General features: G+C 43.1%; 4 protein-coding genes across 5 annotated transcripts; 2 read left to right on the top strand and 2 right to left on the bottom strand.

Annotated features, from left to right (window-relative positions):
- Window positions 1–7629, bottom strand: LOC109483808 (actin-related protein 2). Its single transcript, XM_019786939.1, has 10 exons — window positions 7476–7629; window positions 6912–7022; window positions 5392–5607; window positions 5005–5077; window positions 4605–4741; window positions 4117–4202; window positions 3897–3960; window positions 3189–3334; window positions 2769–2901; window positions 1–1767 (listed from the first exon to the last, which is right to left on the bottom strand). The coding sequence occupies exons 1-10, from the start codon at window positions 7521–7523 to the stop codon at window positions 1597–1599; spliced, it is 1185 nt and encodes a 394-aa protein (XP_019642498.1). The 5' UTR covers window positions 7524–7629; the 3' UTR covers window positions 1–1596.
- Window positions 7630–7692: 63 nt separating this feature from the next.
- Window positions 7693–11063, top strand: LOC109483810 (neudesin-like). The gene is made up of 4 exons (XM_019786942.1): window positions 7693–7904; window positions 8646–8706; window positions 8822–8925; window positions 9935–11063. Exons 1-4 carry the CDS (start codon window positions 7731–7733, stop codon window positions 10058–10060), a joined length of 465 nt encoding a protein of 154 aa, XP_019642501.1. The 5' UTR covers window positions 7693–7730; the 3' UTR covers window positions 10061–11063.
- Window positions 11064–11301: 238 nt separating this feature from the next.
- LOC109483809 (3 beta-hydroxysteroid dehydrogenase/Delta 5-->4-isomerase-like) lies at window positions 11302–17375 on the top strand. 2 transcript variants are annotated; one of them, XR_002141036.1, is made up of 6 exons: window positions 11302–11547; window positions 13809–13964; window positions 15209–15361; window positions 15491–15666; window positions 16015–16837; window positions 16975–17375. XR_002141036.1 is itself a non-coding variant. In XM_019786941.1 (5 exons), the coding sequence occupies exons 2-5, from the start codon at window positions 13811–13813 to the stop codon at window positions 16630–16632; spliced, it is 1101 nt and encodes a 366-aa protein (XP_019642500.1). In that variant the 5' UTR covers window positions 11302–11547; window positions 13809–13810; the 3' UTR covers window positions 16633–16919. The 2 variants fall into 2 exon arrangements, 1 of the variants encoding a protein (XP_019642500.1); XM_019786941.1 differs by lacking the exon at window positions 16975–17375 and having other exon boundaries at window positions 16015–16919.
- Window positions 17376–17381: 6 nt separating this feature from the next.
- LOC109483811 (type I iodothyronine deiodinase-like) lies at window positions 17382–18934 on the bottom strand. The gene is made up of 2 exons (XM_019786943.1): window positions 18253–18934; window positions 17382–17791 (listed from the first exon to the last, which is right to left on the bottom strand). Exons 1-2 carry the CDS (start codon window positions 18492–18494, stop codon window positions 17686–17688), a joined length of 348 nt encoding a protein of 115 aa, XP_019642502.1. The 5' UTR covers window positions 18495–18934; the 3' UTR covers window positions 17382–17685.
- Window positions 18935–19405: the final 471 nt, after the last annotated feature.

The raw sequence follows: 19405 nt of genomic DNA, 5'->3' as shown, positions 1-19405 counted from the left end.
TAAGTATTTATGACACTTTTAATCCAGACCTGAATATCTGAAGTGATAGCAGTGTATACATACATATATAGATATATAAAATCTTTCATTGTGAGGAAAGGAATCAAACAACCTCCCTACTGCAAGTTTTCCCTAGTCAATATACTGGAATGAACATCTGCTTCCTCCAAATGGCAATTTTAGATAGATCATATTAAAGTAGTGACCTACCATTTCATTATTACAATGACATGACCACCCAAGTCACATCTACAAGTACCTTACTAAGACCATACTGCAACCAGATTGATTCACTGGCATCTTTTCAACAGTAGGAGTAAAAAATTCATACACTGAATTATTACTGGTATAGAACATATTGACGGTACTACTAAGTTTTGCCTATCAATTCAAAGCTGTCAGTGTAAGCACAGAATTACTATCATACGCTATTTCTTACCCTGCTCCGTTTCTGAAAAAATTCTTACATGCCACGAGAGCTCAAGTCACAACTCCACGTGATGTGCCTGACAAAGCAGGTAACACACTCAGATCATCAGTATCATTTCTGTTAAGACATGTTTCTCAAGATGTGCTTCGGCTTCAACAACATTACTTGTACTGAAGTTAAGACTAACTTGCACACTTGTCAGCCAGTGACAAAACTTAAATCCTACATCTTACACATTCACCAGCACCTCGTCTTACTAGTGATTAAAATATCAACATGAAACATCACCAGATCAAGCTTTCTACAGCAGTACCATCTTCTTGACAATGGAAGACAATTTATACGATGGCCACACCAATTAACAGTGTTGGTTCTGATACCTACAAATGATAATGCTGAAGTGAAAGAACAACATGAAAGAAAAATCTGGCTGGAGACCAAGTTCATGCCTTGGTGCACTCAGTTTTGGGGTGTTGCTACACCCAGATCCAAATTTTTCTACCAGTCTTGAACTGTCTTCTGTTTTCATATAGACTTCTTGCTTGATTTTTGCTTCAAAATGTACCAGAACCAAGGGAATGGATTAGGGTAGCCTCATCTTTTGTTGGGTATTCCTGTACCTGAATGAATCATTGTTCTAACATCAGTCCTCACCAGCAAATTGAGGACAAACTTGGTCTTCACCTACAACCTCAAGAAGTTGACCTGGAAATTTTCTCCTGAGCATGCTAACTAGCTGTGGACAGATGGGGGTAAGATGTGTCTGAAACCGTATCGTTTTGATTACACATATGAAGCTGCTTTTGGCTCTGAGCCTCTGGTGTATAAAAACATGGCTATCCTGCTTACTAGAAGTATGAACATACCATAGAGATATCAGGGCTCAAAATACTCATTCCTGCACCTGCACCAAACAAATTTGATCTGAACTCAATTTATTTTGCCTTTCAGTCCACAAGAAAAAAAAACATCAAATGCGGACCATCTTAAATAAAACTGGATGCTACTTTCGACTGGTGCAGGTTGGGCAGGTAGACAGTTTCAATTTGACCTGCACTAACCTGTACATGCAGGCAGTATTTCGCACCCTGAAATATGCCTCCTGTGGGGACCATGAACCTTAACTGGTACTGTACAGATGGGTTGGGTATGATAAAGAAGTCTTGTTACGACACAGCTACTCCAAGCTTCTCCAGACACCTGAGCCCCTTCTCCTGATACTCCGCTCGGGTCATCCAGAAGTCATCCTTGTCCTTCATGATGTCAGCCAGCACGGCACCTCCCAGGAACACCATGTGCTTCCGCCGAGGGGGGTCCTCGATACGGATCTTGAATTTCTGCAGAGAACATAATGCAGCTTTTAGAATTGATATAACATTGTTTCTTAACTTGTGTTGAGAAAATTATGCATTTTCAACTACAACTACTTTCTTTCTTACGGTTTGCCATAGCAGCAGTGTTTTGAGGATTTCGTCAGGAAAACTATGGTATGAAGCAATGATCAGGACTCTAACATCCATCAGTGTTTGTTCAGAAGCCCAGACACATATTGGCATAAGATTTTCATCATCTCATTGCTTCCCTGACCCCAAAAATGTAAAAAGTAGTCCCATAGCCTTTTTGTTATCCCACTGTGTATGATTTGTTTAAGTGGTTATTCCCCAGACCAGACGACAGCTCCGATAGTTGTGTTATCACCTGTACATATAGTGGTCGGGGTTACATCCCTACAGCTGCGAAACAACACAACCGTTTGTGCTTCTCCCCATGGAAAGATGACCCCGTAACTCCCAGGCCTGCACACCCAGTGCCGAGGGGGGCTTAGCATGAAAAGATGTACTGTTCAACTTTCAACAAAAGGAAGACTATTCCATCCTGCTTATCACTGGAGTAAATGAGCTGCAACAAGAGTTTGTCAACAGGTATCTACTGGGGATGAAAAGAACTGACCCCTGGGCAAGGTAGGGCTGTTCCAGGAGTTCACCCTCCCCCACCCGGGGAAAAAACAAGGAAAGACTGCAGTTGCCATGGTGAAAATGTTAGTAAATAGCACAGAAAGATGAAGGCAAGAGAACAAAAAATTTGAATTAGTATGTAGAGCAAAAAAACAAACAAAATAAGAACAATAAGAAAATAAAATACAACAGAGGGGAAAAACCTGAAACCAAATTCCTAACCCATTCTTCCTGGTCCATCCAAAAAGAAGCACGCTTTGTATTAACTGTTGCATTGGTGCAAGAGACAAATTTGAGCATGCATGCTCAGATACTGACTCTCTCATTCTCTTATTCAGTCATCATACAAACAATTCATGTTCAACCCCCTGCAGTTCACTTACCGACAGCTTGGTGGTGTCTCCCTTCAGCACCCTCTCCAGATAGAGCTGCTTGATCTCCCTCTCCAGTCTGGAGGGCAGGCCGGGGTACATGGTGGACCCGCCTGACAACACAATGTGCTTGTAGAACTCAGGCCTGAGGAAATAATAATTTATTCATTGACAAAAAAAAAAAAATGCATCAATGATCAGGACTCTAACATCCATCAGTGTTTGTTCAGAAGCCCAGACACAGATTGGCATAAGATTTTCATCATCTCATTGCTTCCCTGTATCAGTATTGCGAGTTAAGCTGGCCATATTACACTGAATGACCTATCATGCCTTACCTTTAGACCTCGAACTACAAGCATAGTTCGAAGATGTATAATGAGGATACCCCTATAATAGTTTTAGGAAACAACTGTTTCTGCCGTGTCTGACCTGGTGTCTATGTCAGCGGCCTGGATGGTGTTGAAGAGCAGTTCGGCCACCCCCACCCCCTCCACGTTGATCAGGTGAGGCTGGAACAGCGCCTCCGGAGCCTCAAACCGCTCCCCTCCCACCTTAATCACACGGCCATCAGGTAACTGTGCAGGGACACATCAACACCAAACATTACCAAATCAGCATGCCAGTTATGTAATTATACCTAAGTAATATACAACATTACTACATAGACTGAACACACACTGTCAGTTAGAAACTACATTGCTATCAATTCATTAAGACAAAAATACCCAACATTTACAGAAGTTTCAGATGCTCACTGACATTTTGCAACAATTGACACAGTAATACTTAAGACAGGGTACATGGGCCTGTAGATATAAAAACATTTCATTCATACTGTTTGAGAGACACTGAAATATGGAGTTCAGCTTTGGAATGTCCTGTTACATGGCTGTGCTCTAGTCAGTTAGCAAGTTTGTATTCACACAAAGTGTCATACAGAATTCACCAATTGAATCATCATTCTAGAAGCCATGTCTTTTCTGTCGTCTTAAAATACACAAACATGTTCACGTTTAAAACACAACTGGTAACCCATTCAGGTTTGTCCGTACCTGAATCTGAACCTGAAGAATTTTACATGTGCAGAGCACTGGTACCCAGCCCTACATATACTACTTGTGGAATATCAACACTTACCGTGTATGACTCCACCAGAACAGTGGTATCCAGGGCAAGCTTCTGCTCTTGCTCTATGTTGTAGCTGTTGGTGTGAAGGAAAAAGTAAAAAATGTCAACCAAGCAAAGTCAAACAATCAATGTAGACAGATTGTCCACAGAAAAAGAGTCACAAAGCATATCATCAGGTGATTCAGAAGCCTGGACATGGAGTACTTCTCAAGTCAACTTGACTACTCACCCAACATAGCACAATTTCTCCTTCATCATCCTAACTGTCTCAAAGTCTGCTGTGTGGTTGAAGGCATACCCTCTGAGTAGCAGCAACTGGAAATAAAGAAACTTCTTTAAAAAACAAGACTTCAGCGTGCTACACATCTGGGTCGTTAGCATCCATGAAGCAATGATCAGGACTCAAACATCCATCAGTGTTTGTTCAGAAGCCCAGACACAGATTGGCATAAGATTTTCATCATCTCATTGCTTCTCTGCAACAGAACCTAACGGGCATCAAAGGTAAAAGTACCCCTACTGAGCACCTGTAGTTATTCAAATAAATGAAACCAATTTCACAACGAGTTCATCCTTGGTCTAAAATACAACGGACACTGTTCTGTTCTTGTTGGTTCGAGTACTGGATTTCACAGCTTCAATCAGTCAAGACAACCGTCTGCCTGCGTGATCAATATCAATAACGACCCATCATAAGTATACATAGAGACAGACTACCTTAATGAGATATCTTGTGATGTCCCTGCCTGCGATGTCAAGTCGCCGTGTGAGATGTGGGAGAGCGAAACCTTCGTACACCGGACAGATGTGAGTCACACCGTCACCGGAGTCCACCACAACACCCGTCAGCAGCCCTGGGAGGGTGGGACAAAAACACATCAACATCAGGCAAAGCTACAATCTGCAGATATTCATGCTTATAGTGCTGAAAATACCTCAAAACTGTTGGCACCTCTTGTTTAAATTGGCACTCTGGGTGAATCTGCAAACATTAAATGGAGTTTAATCGAATTTAAACTACTGAAACTTGCTTAAGTGACTTAAAAGATATTTTTTTTAAATCTGAAGGAAAGCAGACAAAGGAATCTACACAGCTATTCAAGTCAGTGGAGCATACCTTGTGCATATAAGGTGAGGACAGCCTGGATGGCTATATACACACCCTCAAACTGGTACCTTTCAAACATGACCTGGAACAAAGACAAACATTGTTGGGCTGTCAGCTTACCTTGCAATGAGATGGAGTGCCACCTTGCAGTTGATTTGAGAACTGCACCTTAGATATGCACAGGTAAAATGTTCAAGTACTATAAATCTTGTTCATGGTGGTTTAGTTTTCACCTGTGGCTTCATGAAATTGTGCGAAATCAAGACACTGCAAATATGTGTTTCCTGACATTACAACTGTAATACAGACTTTTTCCATGTAAAAATTGAAAACACTGTGGAAACCTTTCACCTTCCACAGCCAAAGTCCCAGCAAAAATAAACAAATTTCCAGTACCTCCACCATCTTTTCCCTGTTCTTAACCGGGTTCATGGGGGGTTCTGTGAGGAGGATCTTGGCGTCCGGTGCGTTGATTTGGAGTTTCTGCTCCCCGAAGGTGTAGTCCCACAGGTGCAGCATATCGTCCCAGTTGCGCACGATCCCGTTCTCCATCGGGTAGTTCACCTCCAGGTAGGACCGCAGCTCGCTCGCCTCATCTCCCAACATCAGGTCCTAGAAGGAGAAGAATGAGTCATCTTGTAAGAAACTGCGGGGCTTGAAATAAATCTTCAGGTTGCTTGCAATTTTGGATGTTATAAAAATTTTGGAAATTTGAAACAAGTTTCTGCTGAAGCAAAGGATGCTGCCATTGATTTTGCACAGTGTAGTTAATCTTACATACATGATGTGAATTTAAATTAATGACTTTATAATGCTTAAAAGGATAATTTCATCTCGTTTTCATCTGACACAACACAACAAGAGCACTGTTTAAGGGCCATGCATGCTTTGGTACACTGCAGGAATTGTATTTTAGGTACCTATAGTAAAGTCGCAAGACATGAACCCTTTCCTAAGAAAACTTAGTTGAAACCGGATGAAGAAAGATTTCAACTGTAATCCTACTAGTTGAAACCTGTGAGTGACCATGACGTCAACTTGGTCAAGCATACCTTCTGTAAACAGGTACAGGACAAGTCAGAGTGCAGAGGGTAGAGAGAAGAGCACAAATTATTTGCACACCGTCTTTAACACAGTCTACAACAGATAGCAGTACGCCATGCAAGCAGTAGCTAGAGGACTAACATTCTGCTACATACTTACATTCATAGTTTTTGTAAAGTGCTTGGCTTGTCTGCTCAAGGTTTTCAGGCATGTTAAATGTTATAGCATTTAACATGGGAGACAATGTTAACTCACTGCCATGCATGATTAGACACACAAACAGTTAATCCTTTCCTTGCCAGAGTGTCCACCAAATCTGTGTTGGTTACAGTGTTACTGTTAGGAAGCAAAAATATCACTAGCTCCAAAGACTAGAAATAAAAGCATGACAAAGACAACATTTTACCATAAGAATTATTCTATAGTTTCCAGCCAGACTTTGCATGCAAGTTACAGAAGTTAGTGTCTCTGACATTTGTAACAATTGAACAGTGTAGAGTACAAAGGTCAGGTGTAGTGTGCAGTCACTAGGCAAACTTGCTGAAAAAAATCTGTGCTCTAGACAAGACCAGCAAATGGGGGAGGAAACCAAGATACACAAAGAAGACAATCTGCAATGACCCAGCATTTTCCTGTGACATCACTAGAAAGATACGAGTAATCTTCAAGCAGATGTTGGTTTACAAAATCTAGTGAAGTCTAGAAAGAAAACATAGGAAGTGTTGATTGAGTTGAGCTGAGGATGTTTCCTGTAGTTTTTTTTGTTATGGGTCTGGTTTGCCAGCAACACAAATTAAAAATCAATGTAGGTTGTGACATGTTAACTTGTGACAATGCGTCACTGTTCTATAGTCTTTTCACCGCCTGCTTACCTTGATTTCGATGTCGCCAATCTTGGCGGATGATCTGATGATGGGCCGCCCCACCATGGAGGGGAAGATGTGTTCCGGGAAGTTGGCTCCTGCATAGCCGCACTTCACGAACTGGCCAGGAAACAAAACATACGATAATCCATACATGCACGACTTCTGGGCTAACTCTAGGTGGCGTTTTGTGTAACCAAGCTGAGGTTATGTGACTTCACTGTGCAGATTTTCTTGCTGTTTGTCTGAGGATAGTTTTACACTTCCTGTTCCTCTCAAAATGCCCCCCTCCCCATTTTAAATTCCCCAGCAAATTTCGACAACTTCGACAGTACTGCATAACAAACAACACAACTTATAAAATAAAAGCGAAGGCTTCATACTTATAGACACAAGATGAAGAAGAAACAGTGACTCTGAATAAGTTAATTTCTGGCAAGAGAACGAATATATCAATGCGGAAGTTGACCCTCCCCCTTTAGGCTTCGCTAGTATCCGACATTCTGGAGCCTCTATCGCCGTTTCCTTTCGGAAAATCCTAACCAAAATGAGATACAAGTGAAGCACACACACCCCTGTCCCGTTGTCGCAGACGATAACTTTCCTCCCTTGGCTGTCCATCGCAGATGTCGCCGGATTCCGCAAGGGTGTCGGCAAAAATTCGTTTCTCAAAAAGTCGCCTTCCTGTACCCACCCAGTCACATGACCACCCGAATCAGCTGATGAAGCGTTATGTTAAACGCCTTTTCATTGGTTGATCTGCTAAATAGATCCATAAGACAGCCAATGAAATACCGTATAACATTTTGCGTCAGATAGGTCACCAACATGGCGGAAAAGATAAACTTTGTGCTGGTGGTTCTAGCAGTTTTGTTGGGTTTTGTCTCCTCAGATGGGCCTACAGATCCACCAGACCCAGCCGTTGAGTTTTTGGAGACGCAGGGAGACAAGCCGTTCCGTGTTTTTACGAAGGAGGACATCGCTCGATACAGTGGAGAAGATGTAAGTATATGGGGAGGACAAGGACTTCTACTAGCTACTTGTAGTAGTTCTAGGACAGCACATACACTACATGAAATTTTACATGTACTTATTTGTTTATCAAGCATATATAGATATCTATGAGTAACCCTTATGGCCCTTGGGCTTATCGCCGAAGGAGCATATAACAAGTTGACCTAATACAAACTTAGGAGGTCTTAAAATTACATACAAGTGAAATAAGTTTCAATATTGTAGAAACATATTATACTAGTACTAACTACATTGGCAAATTGTGATAAAAGTAAATCATGAACACGTAATCAATAAATCGTCGTGGGAGGACAAAAGAATCAAATCTTCAAAGCCAATTCATTTAAACAAAGAGGTTATAACCTAGCCTCCTTGATGTAACAAATCATTATTCAGTTGGATCATATATCAAGGTATATATATTGGGAGGGTAACAGTTTGCCCAGCTGTGCTAACATATAAAGCAAACATGAATAATGTGAATTGACCATATGCTATGTCAGAATTAAGAGTTTTTCATGCTTAAGAACTGGTAAAGTTAAAGGAGTATTAAAACCTCTTTGCATATGCCCATACCTTCTTTCATTCTATTCTAGCTGCAGGTAGTACTGTGACAAAGTGCACAAACAACAGATTAGTAATGGAATGTTCATCAATACCAACAAATTATGTTAGTGTCCTTTATCTGTTTGTTTGTTCATTTTTTTTTTTTGCCTGTTTTCACCTTAGGAAAGCCAACCCATCTACATGGCTGTGAAGGGAGTTGTGTTCGACGTCACATCAGGAAAAGGTATCTGAATTTATTAACCTGTCACAAACTCACAAATATTGTTATCTTGTTGGCTGTCTTCTTACTCCTGGATATCTCTATTACGTTAAAGTTGGTCTGTGTTGAACTTTTCCAGACTTCTACGGAAAGGCGGGAGGGTACAATGCACTTGCAGGAAAGGACTGTACCAGAGCTGTGGCCAAGTGGTCCCTGGAACCGGAGGACCTGAACTCTGACATAGTAAGCATAACATTGCTAGAGAGAGAAGTGTACTGCCTGTTCCATATCACAGGTGCAGAAGTCACACATTATCTACATCTACTGTATATGTATTTTGATTACGGAAAATGACATTAGTCTCTACAAGTCAATATGCAGAAATAGTTCATTAGGCCAGGTCTTTATCTTGTGTATTATCAAACTGTTTTGTGGCACCTTAAGGTCTCGGACCGGAGTTTCCCTCCGTATTTCGAGCAATTTGACACCCTCAGCCCGACGGGCTGTCATTTCTGTACTAAACGCGGGTCGGAATTTTTCACTCTTTTGGTGGAAAGGGGTGCCGTGCCGCTTATCAATACACTTGATTGATATTTTCTGCGCCCAATTTATTTAGGGGTAAATGAGGCCCATCAAAGTACATTTTGAAAAAAGGGGTCATTTTTTTCGTCATTTTTAACCATGGCTGCATGGAAAAAACGAATTTTCCCAGGGTAACGGCTTAGTACTCGAAGAAGCTCAGAACCTAATGTTTCCAAAATTTGAATTTAATTAAAATCGATGCGATAAGTTTATCGCTATGTTCGATGGCCCGAACACACCCAGAACGCATATAGAACGTACCATCCCGGCGGTCAGGCGAAAAGGCCACATAACCATCCGCGCGGACGAATACCAGGAAGTCTTAGCTGGACCACCAACATTACGCCACCTATAAAGGCTACAACTAACAGGCTTTTCAGAAAATACAAAGATATGTACACAGATATTACGATTTCAGGGATATCGCGGCCAAAACATACCATACAAAGTCACGTTTCCGGCGATTTACTGCGCACTTACTTAGACTCTGGTCAGAATTAAACTCCGACCCGGAACCTTAAGGCTGTTTACATATTATGATAGATAGACAAACAAACAGACATGTAAACATTTGAGAGAACTAAAAAGTTGCTCATATACACATTTCTTTTCCATGTTTCTAACTTTGACACCACAGAAATGTTCGCAAGTATGTTCCCCTTTCCCACAGTCTGACCTGACAGAAGACCAGCTGAAGTCCCTGGATGAGGTGTACAAGGGAGTCTACCTGGCCAAGTACCCTGTAGTCGGCTACATGTCATACAGGGTACTGGGGAAACCTCACGATGAGCTATGAGAGCAGCAGACTACAATTCCTGCCATGAGCCCTTTCACAGTTTGGAATGCACATGCCATAGGTCAAATGTGCAGGCCCCTAACTTGTAGAGAGCTCTTACCTAGACCATGCTTGATATATGTCCAGATGTATTTTGTTTATGTCACAGGGGCCTTCAACTGTGACATAATGCATCACACTGTGCATGTGCAATTTAAACACTGAACCAGCATATTGTTTGCTTTTGTATGCTTTTGCATGAAATATGTTGATTTTATCTATATACATTTGTATCCAAATCATGTGATTCTGTATCATGTAGTGATCTTCATTGAGGATTAAGATCAGTTTTTGGTCAGATGTTAACAGCAGATATGATGTATGTTTTATGACAACTCATTGCCCAAATCTCATGTGACAAAATTTTATGTAACATATCTTGCCCAGTAGAGTATCATTCTGGGCAAAAGATACACTTTATAATGGTAATGTAATATTCGTAATGCTATATTTCTCTGTACTCTTATTGGCAACTTCTTATTTATATATAGATGCTTGTAGATAGCTTTGCATAAAATTTTGATATGGCAGCATAATGTAAGAACAATATTTTCTGTCATGGAGCCTGATATCAGTAGCATAAGCAATGCTCTAAAAACCTGTACTACCTCTGCACAAGGAGCACCTTTAGCATCATGAAAGCTGAGAGGAAAGTTTGAAGCTGACTATATTCTCACCATGAAACTGTGTGCACCAGTTTGTAGACTTTTTCCTCAGACTCTTTTCATGTTGATCTTCCAGCTCAGCAGTACTTTTTAAAATCCAAAACCCAAAGAAAATCTTGGCAATACATCAGGTGACATCTTAAATTCTCCCACATTCCAATGTCTTGATACTTCAATTTCTTGCATATTTACTTGAGATGTTTATATGTACAATTTCCAACATGCTGTGGAACAGCATATTATGTACTATGCAATAGATTTAAATCAGACTTTACAAATACAAAATCGTGCAAACACTGCAATATTGCTTTATTTATTCATTCCTTAATTACTAAGTAACCCCAAACAGGCTGTGTGCCACCAAGAAGGAGGTTTACCTTTTTTTAAGAAATTCCCAAGAACTCTAAACGCTTCACCGAGGGGTGAAACCTTTGATTTTTTTTCTTGTTCATTTCCGTAATTAATTGATGTTCTACTTGTACGCTGTGTTAAGATCCCAGCAGGGGTCTTTCTTGGCCTTTTAAACGAACTTGACCTTCACCGCCAACCACCATAGAATTATTTACACAATACTTTCCTTATTAGTTATCATTTACGACATTTATTAGCCCTTCCATTTGTGGGCTATATTTGCTCGGTTTAATGTACAACAGACTGGCAAATATTGTTATCTTAATCTACGTGCCAAGACACGAGCTTGTTTATTTCATTAGACATCGGTTCAACACAGAGGCTTCAACAGTCTTCCCTTATTCTGCCAACGGATTGGATAGTTTCTGGCAGGTAAGTCATCTCAACTGTTCCAGTGGACGCAGAGCATGCAAACTGTCGTACATACATGGCTGTAATAAGCAGGGCAGGATATCGTGAATTCGAACACCTGTTTGCTTATCGCTACAAACGACAAACGTTTGATCACGTTTGTCGTAGGCAGCCGTACGGTCATGCGGTCCCGATGACTTAGAATTTTCAAGCAGGCTGAGACAGGCTACAGACAAAGATTTACAACATCTTTTTCCGTTACAAGACAGCTGAATTTTGCAGGACACACCATCCCGAGAATTCTATTGGTCTGCGATCGTGCGACGATCTCACGAAAAACTTTTCGTAATAACTTTTAACGTCTAGGAACCGTAGGTGCTTGCTTTCTGATAAGATAGAAAAATAGATTAGATGCATTTCTTAAATTTAGATTCGGCCAAATGCGCTATGCTTCATGTGGGCCAAACCTTTGTTTATCTTACCTGGCAACCGCGACCGTGACCTTCTCCTGAATTCGCATACAGTCGCGCCTGGTCCGCGTCGACCATGTACCGGTGCTAGCGTCCCGTGTGTCGGTTTCCTGGCCTTGTTGCATTGATCAATAACAAAGGTCGTCACTTGTTGATGAAACGGGTGTCCAGAAGTTTCTAATGGCCAAAGATCCGACCCAAAATTTTGCTGGCTTCTGGCTAGGTTGAAGACCTCGCCAGTCACGCACCGATAGCACGAAGAAGGTCACGGTCACCAGCAAACAGTAGTGGCACAGACAGCGTTTTGCTTGTTATTCTGGTCACTGTATTGTTGGTTATCTTGCCGTTAGTATCCGAAGAAATGGTAAATCTGGTCGGCTAACTTCTCTGGTAGATTATTGCACCTATTTTGCAAATTTCAAATTTTCTTCCAGCAAACCATGGAGTCTGGTAGAGACTATTTTGATCGATCGGCTGTTTACCTATGGCGCATTCACGTTTGTCGTAGGCAGCCGTACGGTCACTCATGCGGTCCCGATGACTTAGAATTTTCAAGCAGGCTGAGACAGGCTACAGACAAAGATTTACAACATCTTTTTCCGTTACAAGACAGCTGAATTTTGCAGGACACACCATCCCAAGGATTCTTAGTCTGCGATCGTGCGACGATCTCACGAAAAAACTTTTCGTAATAAATTTTTAACGTCTAGGAACCGTAGGTGCTTGCTTTCTGATAAGATAGAAATATAGATTAGATGCCTTTCTTAAATTTAGATTCGGCCAAATGCGCCATGCTTTATGTGGGCCAAACCTTTGTTTATCTTACCTGGCAACCGCGACCGTGACCTTCTCCTGAATTCGCATACAGTCGCGCCTGGTCCGCGTCGACCATGTACCGGTGCTAGCGTCCCGTGTGTCGGTTTCCTGGCCTTGTTGCATTGATCAATAACAAAGGTCGTCACTTGTTGATGAAACGGGTGTCCAGATGTTTCTAATGGCCAAAGATTCGACCCCAAATTTTACTGCTTCTCCTGGCTAGGTTGAAGACCTCGCCAGTCACGTACCAATAGCATGAAGAAGGTCACGGTCACCAGCAAACAGTAGTGGCACAGACAGCGTTTTGCTTGTTATTCTGGTCACTGTATTGTTGGTTATCTTGCCGTTAGTATCCGAAGAAATGGTAAATCTGGTCGGCTAACTCCTCTGGTAGATTATTCCACCTATTTGGCAAATTTGAAAAATTTTTCCAGCAACCCATGGAGTCTGGTAGAGACTATTTTGATCGATCAGCGCGCGCACCATTCACCACGAGCCAATGGAATTTAAAAGCTGGCCATTATGTTACATGTCGGCAACCCAGGTGATTTACAGAGTGTAAATGGTGTACGTGCTTAGCTACTGCCTTTTTGTCAGTGTATTATAAACGTTAATGGTGGACTACGTTTCATTTCTTCACCTTTACCTTTAAATTGTCTAAAATTTTTGCGGCGGCCAACATGTGACTGGCTACTATTCCTGTGGTACTGTACAGTATATCATTCTGCCTCAGGATTTGGCCATTTTGCAGGAACCCAAGCCGTCAAAACTGCCCGAGACGACCACTGGGGGGACGACTAATAAAATCTGGCCTCAGTGGATACGGAGTTGGTTATTATAAACGGGATTCTGAATTCTTGTGTCAATGAACAAAAAAATATCTAAGGGGCCACCAAAACGTGGTCTCATTTGCTAAGTGGTCCTTATGTAAGGCATCACACACGTCCTTATCTACAATATAGGTCAAATGACTGTACTTTGATATTCAACATGCAGACATGGCCGGACGGGTGATCGTGCTGACAGGAGGCTGCGGTTATGTCGGCAGCCGCATGGTGGCGAAGATGGCTAGAGAAGAGCAGACGGACGTGAGTGAGCTCCGCGTCGTGGACGTCAACACAAAAGCCTATCGGGCGCCTGAGCCAACAAACGGTATTTCCACACAGTTACGTTCCTAAAGCCAGCGTCACTCTGTTATAGGGCCCTTATAGACCTGCAGCTGTTTAATCGACGAGTTTCAAAATCGCAGACTCGTCGGGCGAGGTAGATCCTGCTTGTCACGGTGACGTGGGTGGACGTTTTCAGAGCAAGTAGGCCATGCCCGTAGAATGTCACAGATCCGTTTATTACCTTCGCCAAGAAGGTTATGTTTTCAGTGGCGTTCGTGTATGTGTGTGTGTGTGTGTGTGTCTGTCTGTCTGTCTGTAAACACGATAACTTGAGAAGGCTTAAATGGATTGACTTCATATTTGGTAGGTGGGTAGGTCTTGATGAAACCTCGAAATGATTAGATTTTGGGCCCCCTAGCGGCTTCTAATGGTACTGCAGCTGAACTTCCGGTTTTGATATCTCATGATCTAGACAAGCTAGGGTGACGAAATTTGGATGGTAGGTAGGCATTGTGCTCGGGAAGAAGTGACATAAGTTTGGGCCCCCTAGCAGCTTGCTCAGGAACTGCAGGGACATTTCTTTGAAAATATTCAAAACAGGATAACTCAAGAACCGGTGGACGGATCTTCATAATTTTTGGTATGTAGGTAGCTTATGTGACTCTTGATATAATTATGTGACAATTATGCAAATCTGGATGTAATTTGCATAATTAATGAGGAAATTCTATAAATCAGCTGCATTACCTTATAGGACTATTCAATCTTGTGACATATGTAATTGAGAACGAGAGAAACACAGGCAGATATTAATTATGTAAATTAACACTTAATTTGCATAATTAATGAGAAAATGTTTTAATTCCATAATGGTTACTGCCTGGAATTTCATACTTGGGGTATTTAAAAGTTAAGTGAACCTGAACATCATTAAACATAACTTATTCAAATAAGGACCTCTTTTGCATAATTTATGAGGAAATGGAATTAGAATGGCTTTCTTTGTTAAGATAAGGCTGTCTTTTGATGGAGAATATTATATAATTCATGCAAATTTGCATAATCAGGAGGAATCATCTTTGTCAGTCATAAAGACTAACATCATTTGGCGAAGGTATGAGATCGTGGGACTCTAGTTGTAACCTAATACGAAGTTCGGAAAATGAAAATGAATCAGTTAAAGAGACCCATATTTCGTGAACTTCTATCTCGAAACATAACACAAGGTACCTGACGTTTCTCACATACCTGACGTTTGTTATGTAATTTGACGTTTCACATCCGCAGGGATGAGGATAAAGCTGATGGACGGAGACATTCGGGACGAGGCCCGGATGCTGGAGATCTGCACGGGGGCCGACCTCGTCATCCACACCGCCGCGCTGATTGACTTCCTCGGACAGGTTCCCGACAAAGTCACGTGGGACGTCAACGTCAATGGTGAGTAGCAGGCACCTTGTTCCACAGGACGTTGGTCAAACGAAATCACTGGCTGTTTACATCATTGAAAGATCTTCGGAATCATTGGACGTTTTATACGGCATTTTCTACGTCTTTACCACTGCCCAGGTACGGAGACTCTGCTGCGGAGCTGTCTGGCCGCGGACGTTCCGTTCTTCATCAACGTGAGCAGCGTGGAGGCGTTCGGGCCGAACCGGCGGGGAGACCCGGTACCCGACGGGGACGAGGACACGCCGTACGACAGCTCCACCCACTCTTTCTTCTACGCCACCACCAAGGCCGAGGCAAGTATTTCGAGTTTAATTCAATTTATTGTAGTAGGATTAACATAATAGGTGACTATCACCTTTTCAATCGGATGCCAACCAGCTAGGAGGCCAGACTGTAAGGGTTGAACCATTCACAGGGCACTTACTCTTTTCGTCAAGTGTGGTGGTATCTTTATCGTGCTCGAGGTGTGACTCTCCTCAAACTCTGGACCTCCAGCTTTAAGTCCCACCTGAGAGGTCGTCGCTAACCCCGTGTTCACCTGAGTCGAGTTAGTAAATAGGTAACACCGTATAGGAGACATCATAAAAGACGAAATGTCTGAAATCCTGCTGTATCAAGACAAGCCGTTGTGTGTTCTACAGGCCGAGGCCAGGGTGATGCAGCATGACGGCAGAAGGACAGCCGGCGGCAAGACTCTCCGCACCTGCTCCCTCCGGCCCATGGGCATGTACGGGGAGGGGCTCATGAACCTCTTCGTGGACATAGAGAGGGCGGTCGCCAGCAAGCAGTCCACCTACGCCGTCGCCAACGACAGGACCCAGCGGTGCACCTTCGTGTACCTGGACAACTTCCTCCACGCCCTCCGACTCGCCGTGGACAGGTTCGTCGCCGCCCCCGACGTCGTCGGCGGGCAGGTCTACTTCATCAGCGACGACACGCCCGTCAACAACTACGTAGACCACCGGAAGAATTTCCTGATGGCGATCGGCTTCACCCCGGAAGAGAAGCCCTTCCTGCCGATTCGCGTGCTCTATGCGTTGGGGCTTTTCTTTGAGTTCATTCGGTGGGTCCTCTCCCCTGTCTACAACTTCCAACCGCCCTGGACTGCAGGGCTCATCCTGGTATCCAATACTACCATGTGCCTCAAGTATGACAAGGCCACAAGGGATCTCGGGTACAAGCCCGTGGTGCCATGGGAAGAGGCCAAAAAGCGCACGGTGGATTGGATAGTGGCATACTGGGCATCGCGACAGGGCTGACCTAGTGACTGAAGGATGGCATCAGAAAACGTTGGGGCCTATACTACTACCTAACATTCAAATTTGTAATGGTTGAATGCTTTAATATTGAATATTCTGATCTTTTACATGAGTCGTGGGGAACATATCAAATAGTTCCTATTATGTGTCAACCTCTCTACAAAGTGTATGAACTTGGAGGCATCAAACGCCACAACAATGTTTAGTCCACATTCGTTGCGTTTCGCTGCGGTGTGATGCGTTGCACGAGAAATACCCCCAAATCGTACCTATACAGGGTGTTATATAGATGGTACTGTATGTGCCGCGCGACATATGTTGCGCACAGCAGGACAAGGGTTGGGAAAACAAATATACTCATTATGCACTGATTATTGATCAACGACATGACAGAGGGCTTTTAAGTATCCGACCTATGTTACGCTTCAGGACTTTCCTTATATTCTTCTTTCTTTTTATTCTTCTTATTCTTCATCAGCATCTCATTGAATAACAAGAGGTTCCACAATTGAACTGACATCAGAGCGAAGCCAATGTGAACCCGTGGTGGTCCTGTTCTCAGGTTCTCACCAGTGCCCTAGACGTTTCCAGTGAGACCATCATGCTCTCTCACCACGTTTCCACCTTGTCATCACTTCTGCTGATATGCTCAAAAGTTAGAAACTCAGTAATATTGTACCCAGAGTTACAAAATATTTCCGATGATACATTGGATCACTCTGAAGGTTTGTGATGGATTGTTGTACGCACTTGTATTTTGCATTCCAAAACGGGTAATAAAGTCATCAATACTTCACAATGTATGAAAATGGGGAATTTTCATCCGAGTTACTTGGTTACTTATGAGTGTTTCCTCATTGGTATTTAGTCAGGTAGCAGTGTTTTCGTATGTACCTTAGAGTAGGCAAGCAAAGAGACAAACGCGCCGAACAGAAAACCTTCGTACAATCAAGGACATTCTTGGTACAATGAGGTAATAAACGATAACAAGGATGTCGCAGAGAGTCTACCAAAGAGTCATCATTTTATAACTACTGAGAAACTGCCGCTGCTTTATCCAGAGAATCTCTGCAGCCAATCACGGACTTCCTCCGGGTGGTAGCCATCCGGACCCGGCCCGCCCCTGTAAACACACACTCCGTCCAACACGATGTACAACCTGCGGGCAAGATGACAGAAATGATGAGCAAGCAAACTACAGCAACAAAAAACATCATTCCGTCAGTATTAACAAGAAATACCTCCGCCCCTGATGCGTCGCCAAAAAAAGGTAATTATTTTGTTTAAAAAACGTAGTTACTAGAATCTTATCCAGAAAGATGCCCCTATACTTCTGTGCCTGCGTGGGTTAGGACAAGGACATCCGACACGGTTCTGGACAGTCTCCGTGTAGGTTTGTCCCAGGCACTGTTCTTTTCCCAGACACCTGTCACTGTGGACTATCAAGAGCAGTGCTTGAGCATGGTTCTGGATAAAGCACGGTTCTGTATACAAAAGTCATGCTTCGTTCTCAGTCTGAGTTCGCTCAAATTACCTTACTGTTACAGGTAAAGAACGAAATATGGCGTATCGCCAAAATGGATAATGAGGTGAAATCATGATGATAAACCTGTAACTCACCTGTCCGGTATCGCTGCGTACGCGCGGGCGGCGGCGTTGTCCATGGTGTCCACCAGGATAGGACAGGGGAGGTCGTGCAGAGCCAGCATCTCCGCCGCCGCTAGTCTTTCCTCCAGACTCCGGTGCTGCCGGATGTCCATGCCCCCACTCATGGCCCAGCCGTCGGTGGGGTGCGCCTCGGCCACATACACCACCACGAAGTCGGCCACGGCGGCGAAGTCCGACATGATCCGCTTGACCATGTCCAACTTCGTCCGGAACGGTTGTCAGGTGTTGCTGCCGAAGCTGATGACCAGAGGGCGGGCCGCCCGGGCGAACTGGAGCAGCCGGCAGGAGTTCCCGTCAAGCCTTACGAGGGAGGAGTCGGTGGCCTTGCCTCCCTCAAACACCTCAGCCTCCAACCAAGACGTCAACATGAACAGCATTCCTTTCCACGCAGCCAGACTTGTCCGTTCGTTCAGGCGTTGTTGACACTGCTCAGGCGTGGTCAACATCCCCGGGGCCCTCCTGTCTGCGCCTTTCTGGAAGAAAGCTAAAATTTGTCGTCTGAAGGGCGGGAAGAGGCATGCTGTCCTCACCAAGATAGAGCAAACCAAGAAAAGTGTACTTCCCAACACCAAGAGCAGCAGATACTGTACAAGCCATTTGGCTCTCTCAAAGTAGGCCATTCTCCAGCACTCTATTTATGTCTCGATGGGCAAAGGTCAGACATTGGCGCAGGTGCAGAAGGGTCACTTTGAGCAAACATTGATGAGCGCATCCAGAACTATTCTTCCACGGAAGAGCTTTAAACAACTGTAACTAAGAGCTTAACTGTAACTGTAATCGAAATTGTGACTATTAACCTTCGCCAAGAAGGTTATGTTTTCGCAAGGAGGTTAAATATTAACCTCCTTGGTTTTCGGTAGCGTTCTTCTCTCTCTCTCTTTCTCTCGTTATGTTGTTGACATACAAAGTTTCATCTCATTTACAATGTATGATTCTGTGCTAGAATTAGCAGTAATTGACTTAAGTAATTAAACAATTATTGCATTTAAGGGGCAACTCTAGATAGACCTGTTTGATTTCTGGTTTCTCTGGTACATTCTTCTTATTATTATTATTTACTACAAATTGTCTTCTTTGAGCAAATAACCAATAAACAGACCCAGAC

This window comes from Branchiostoma belcheri, unplaced genomic scaffold (genome assembly GCF_001625305.1).
Source record: "Branchiostoma belcheri isolate BF01 breed outbred unplaced genomic scaffold, Haploidv18h27 scaffold66, whole genome shotgun sequence".
In the NCBI taxonomy this organism is placed as follows: domain Eukaryota; kingdom Metazoa; phylum Chordata; class Leptocardii; order Amphioxiformes; family Branchiostomatidae; genus Branchiostoma; species Branchiostoma belcheri.
Note: the sequence above shows the minus strand (reverse complement) of the source record. Positions and strands in the feature narration are given on the sequence as shown.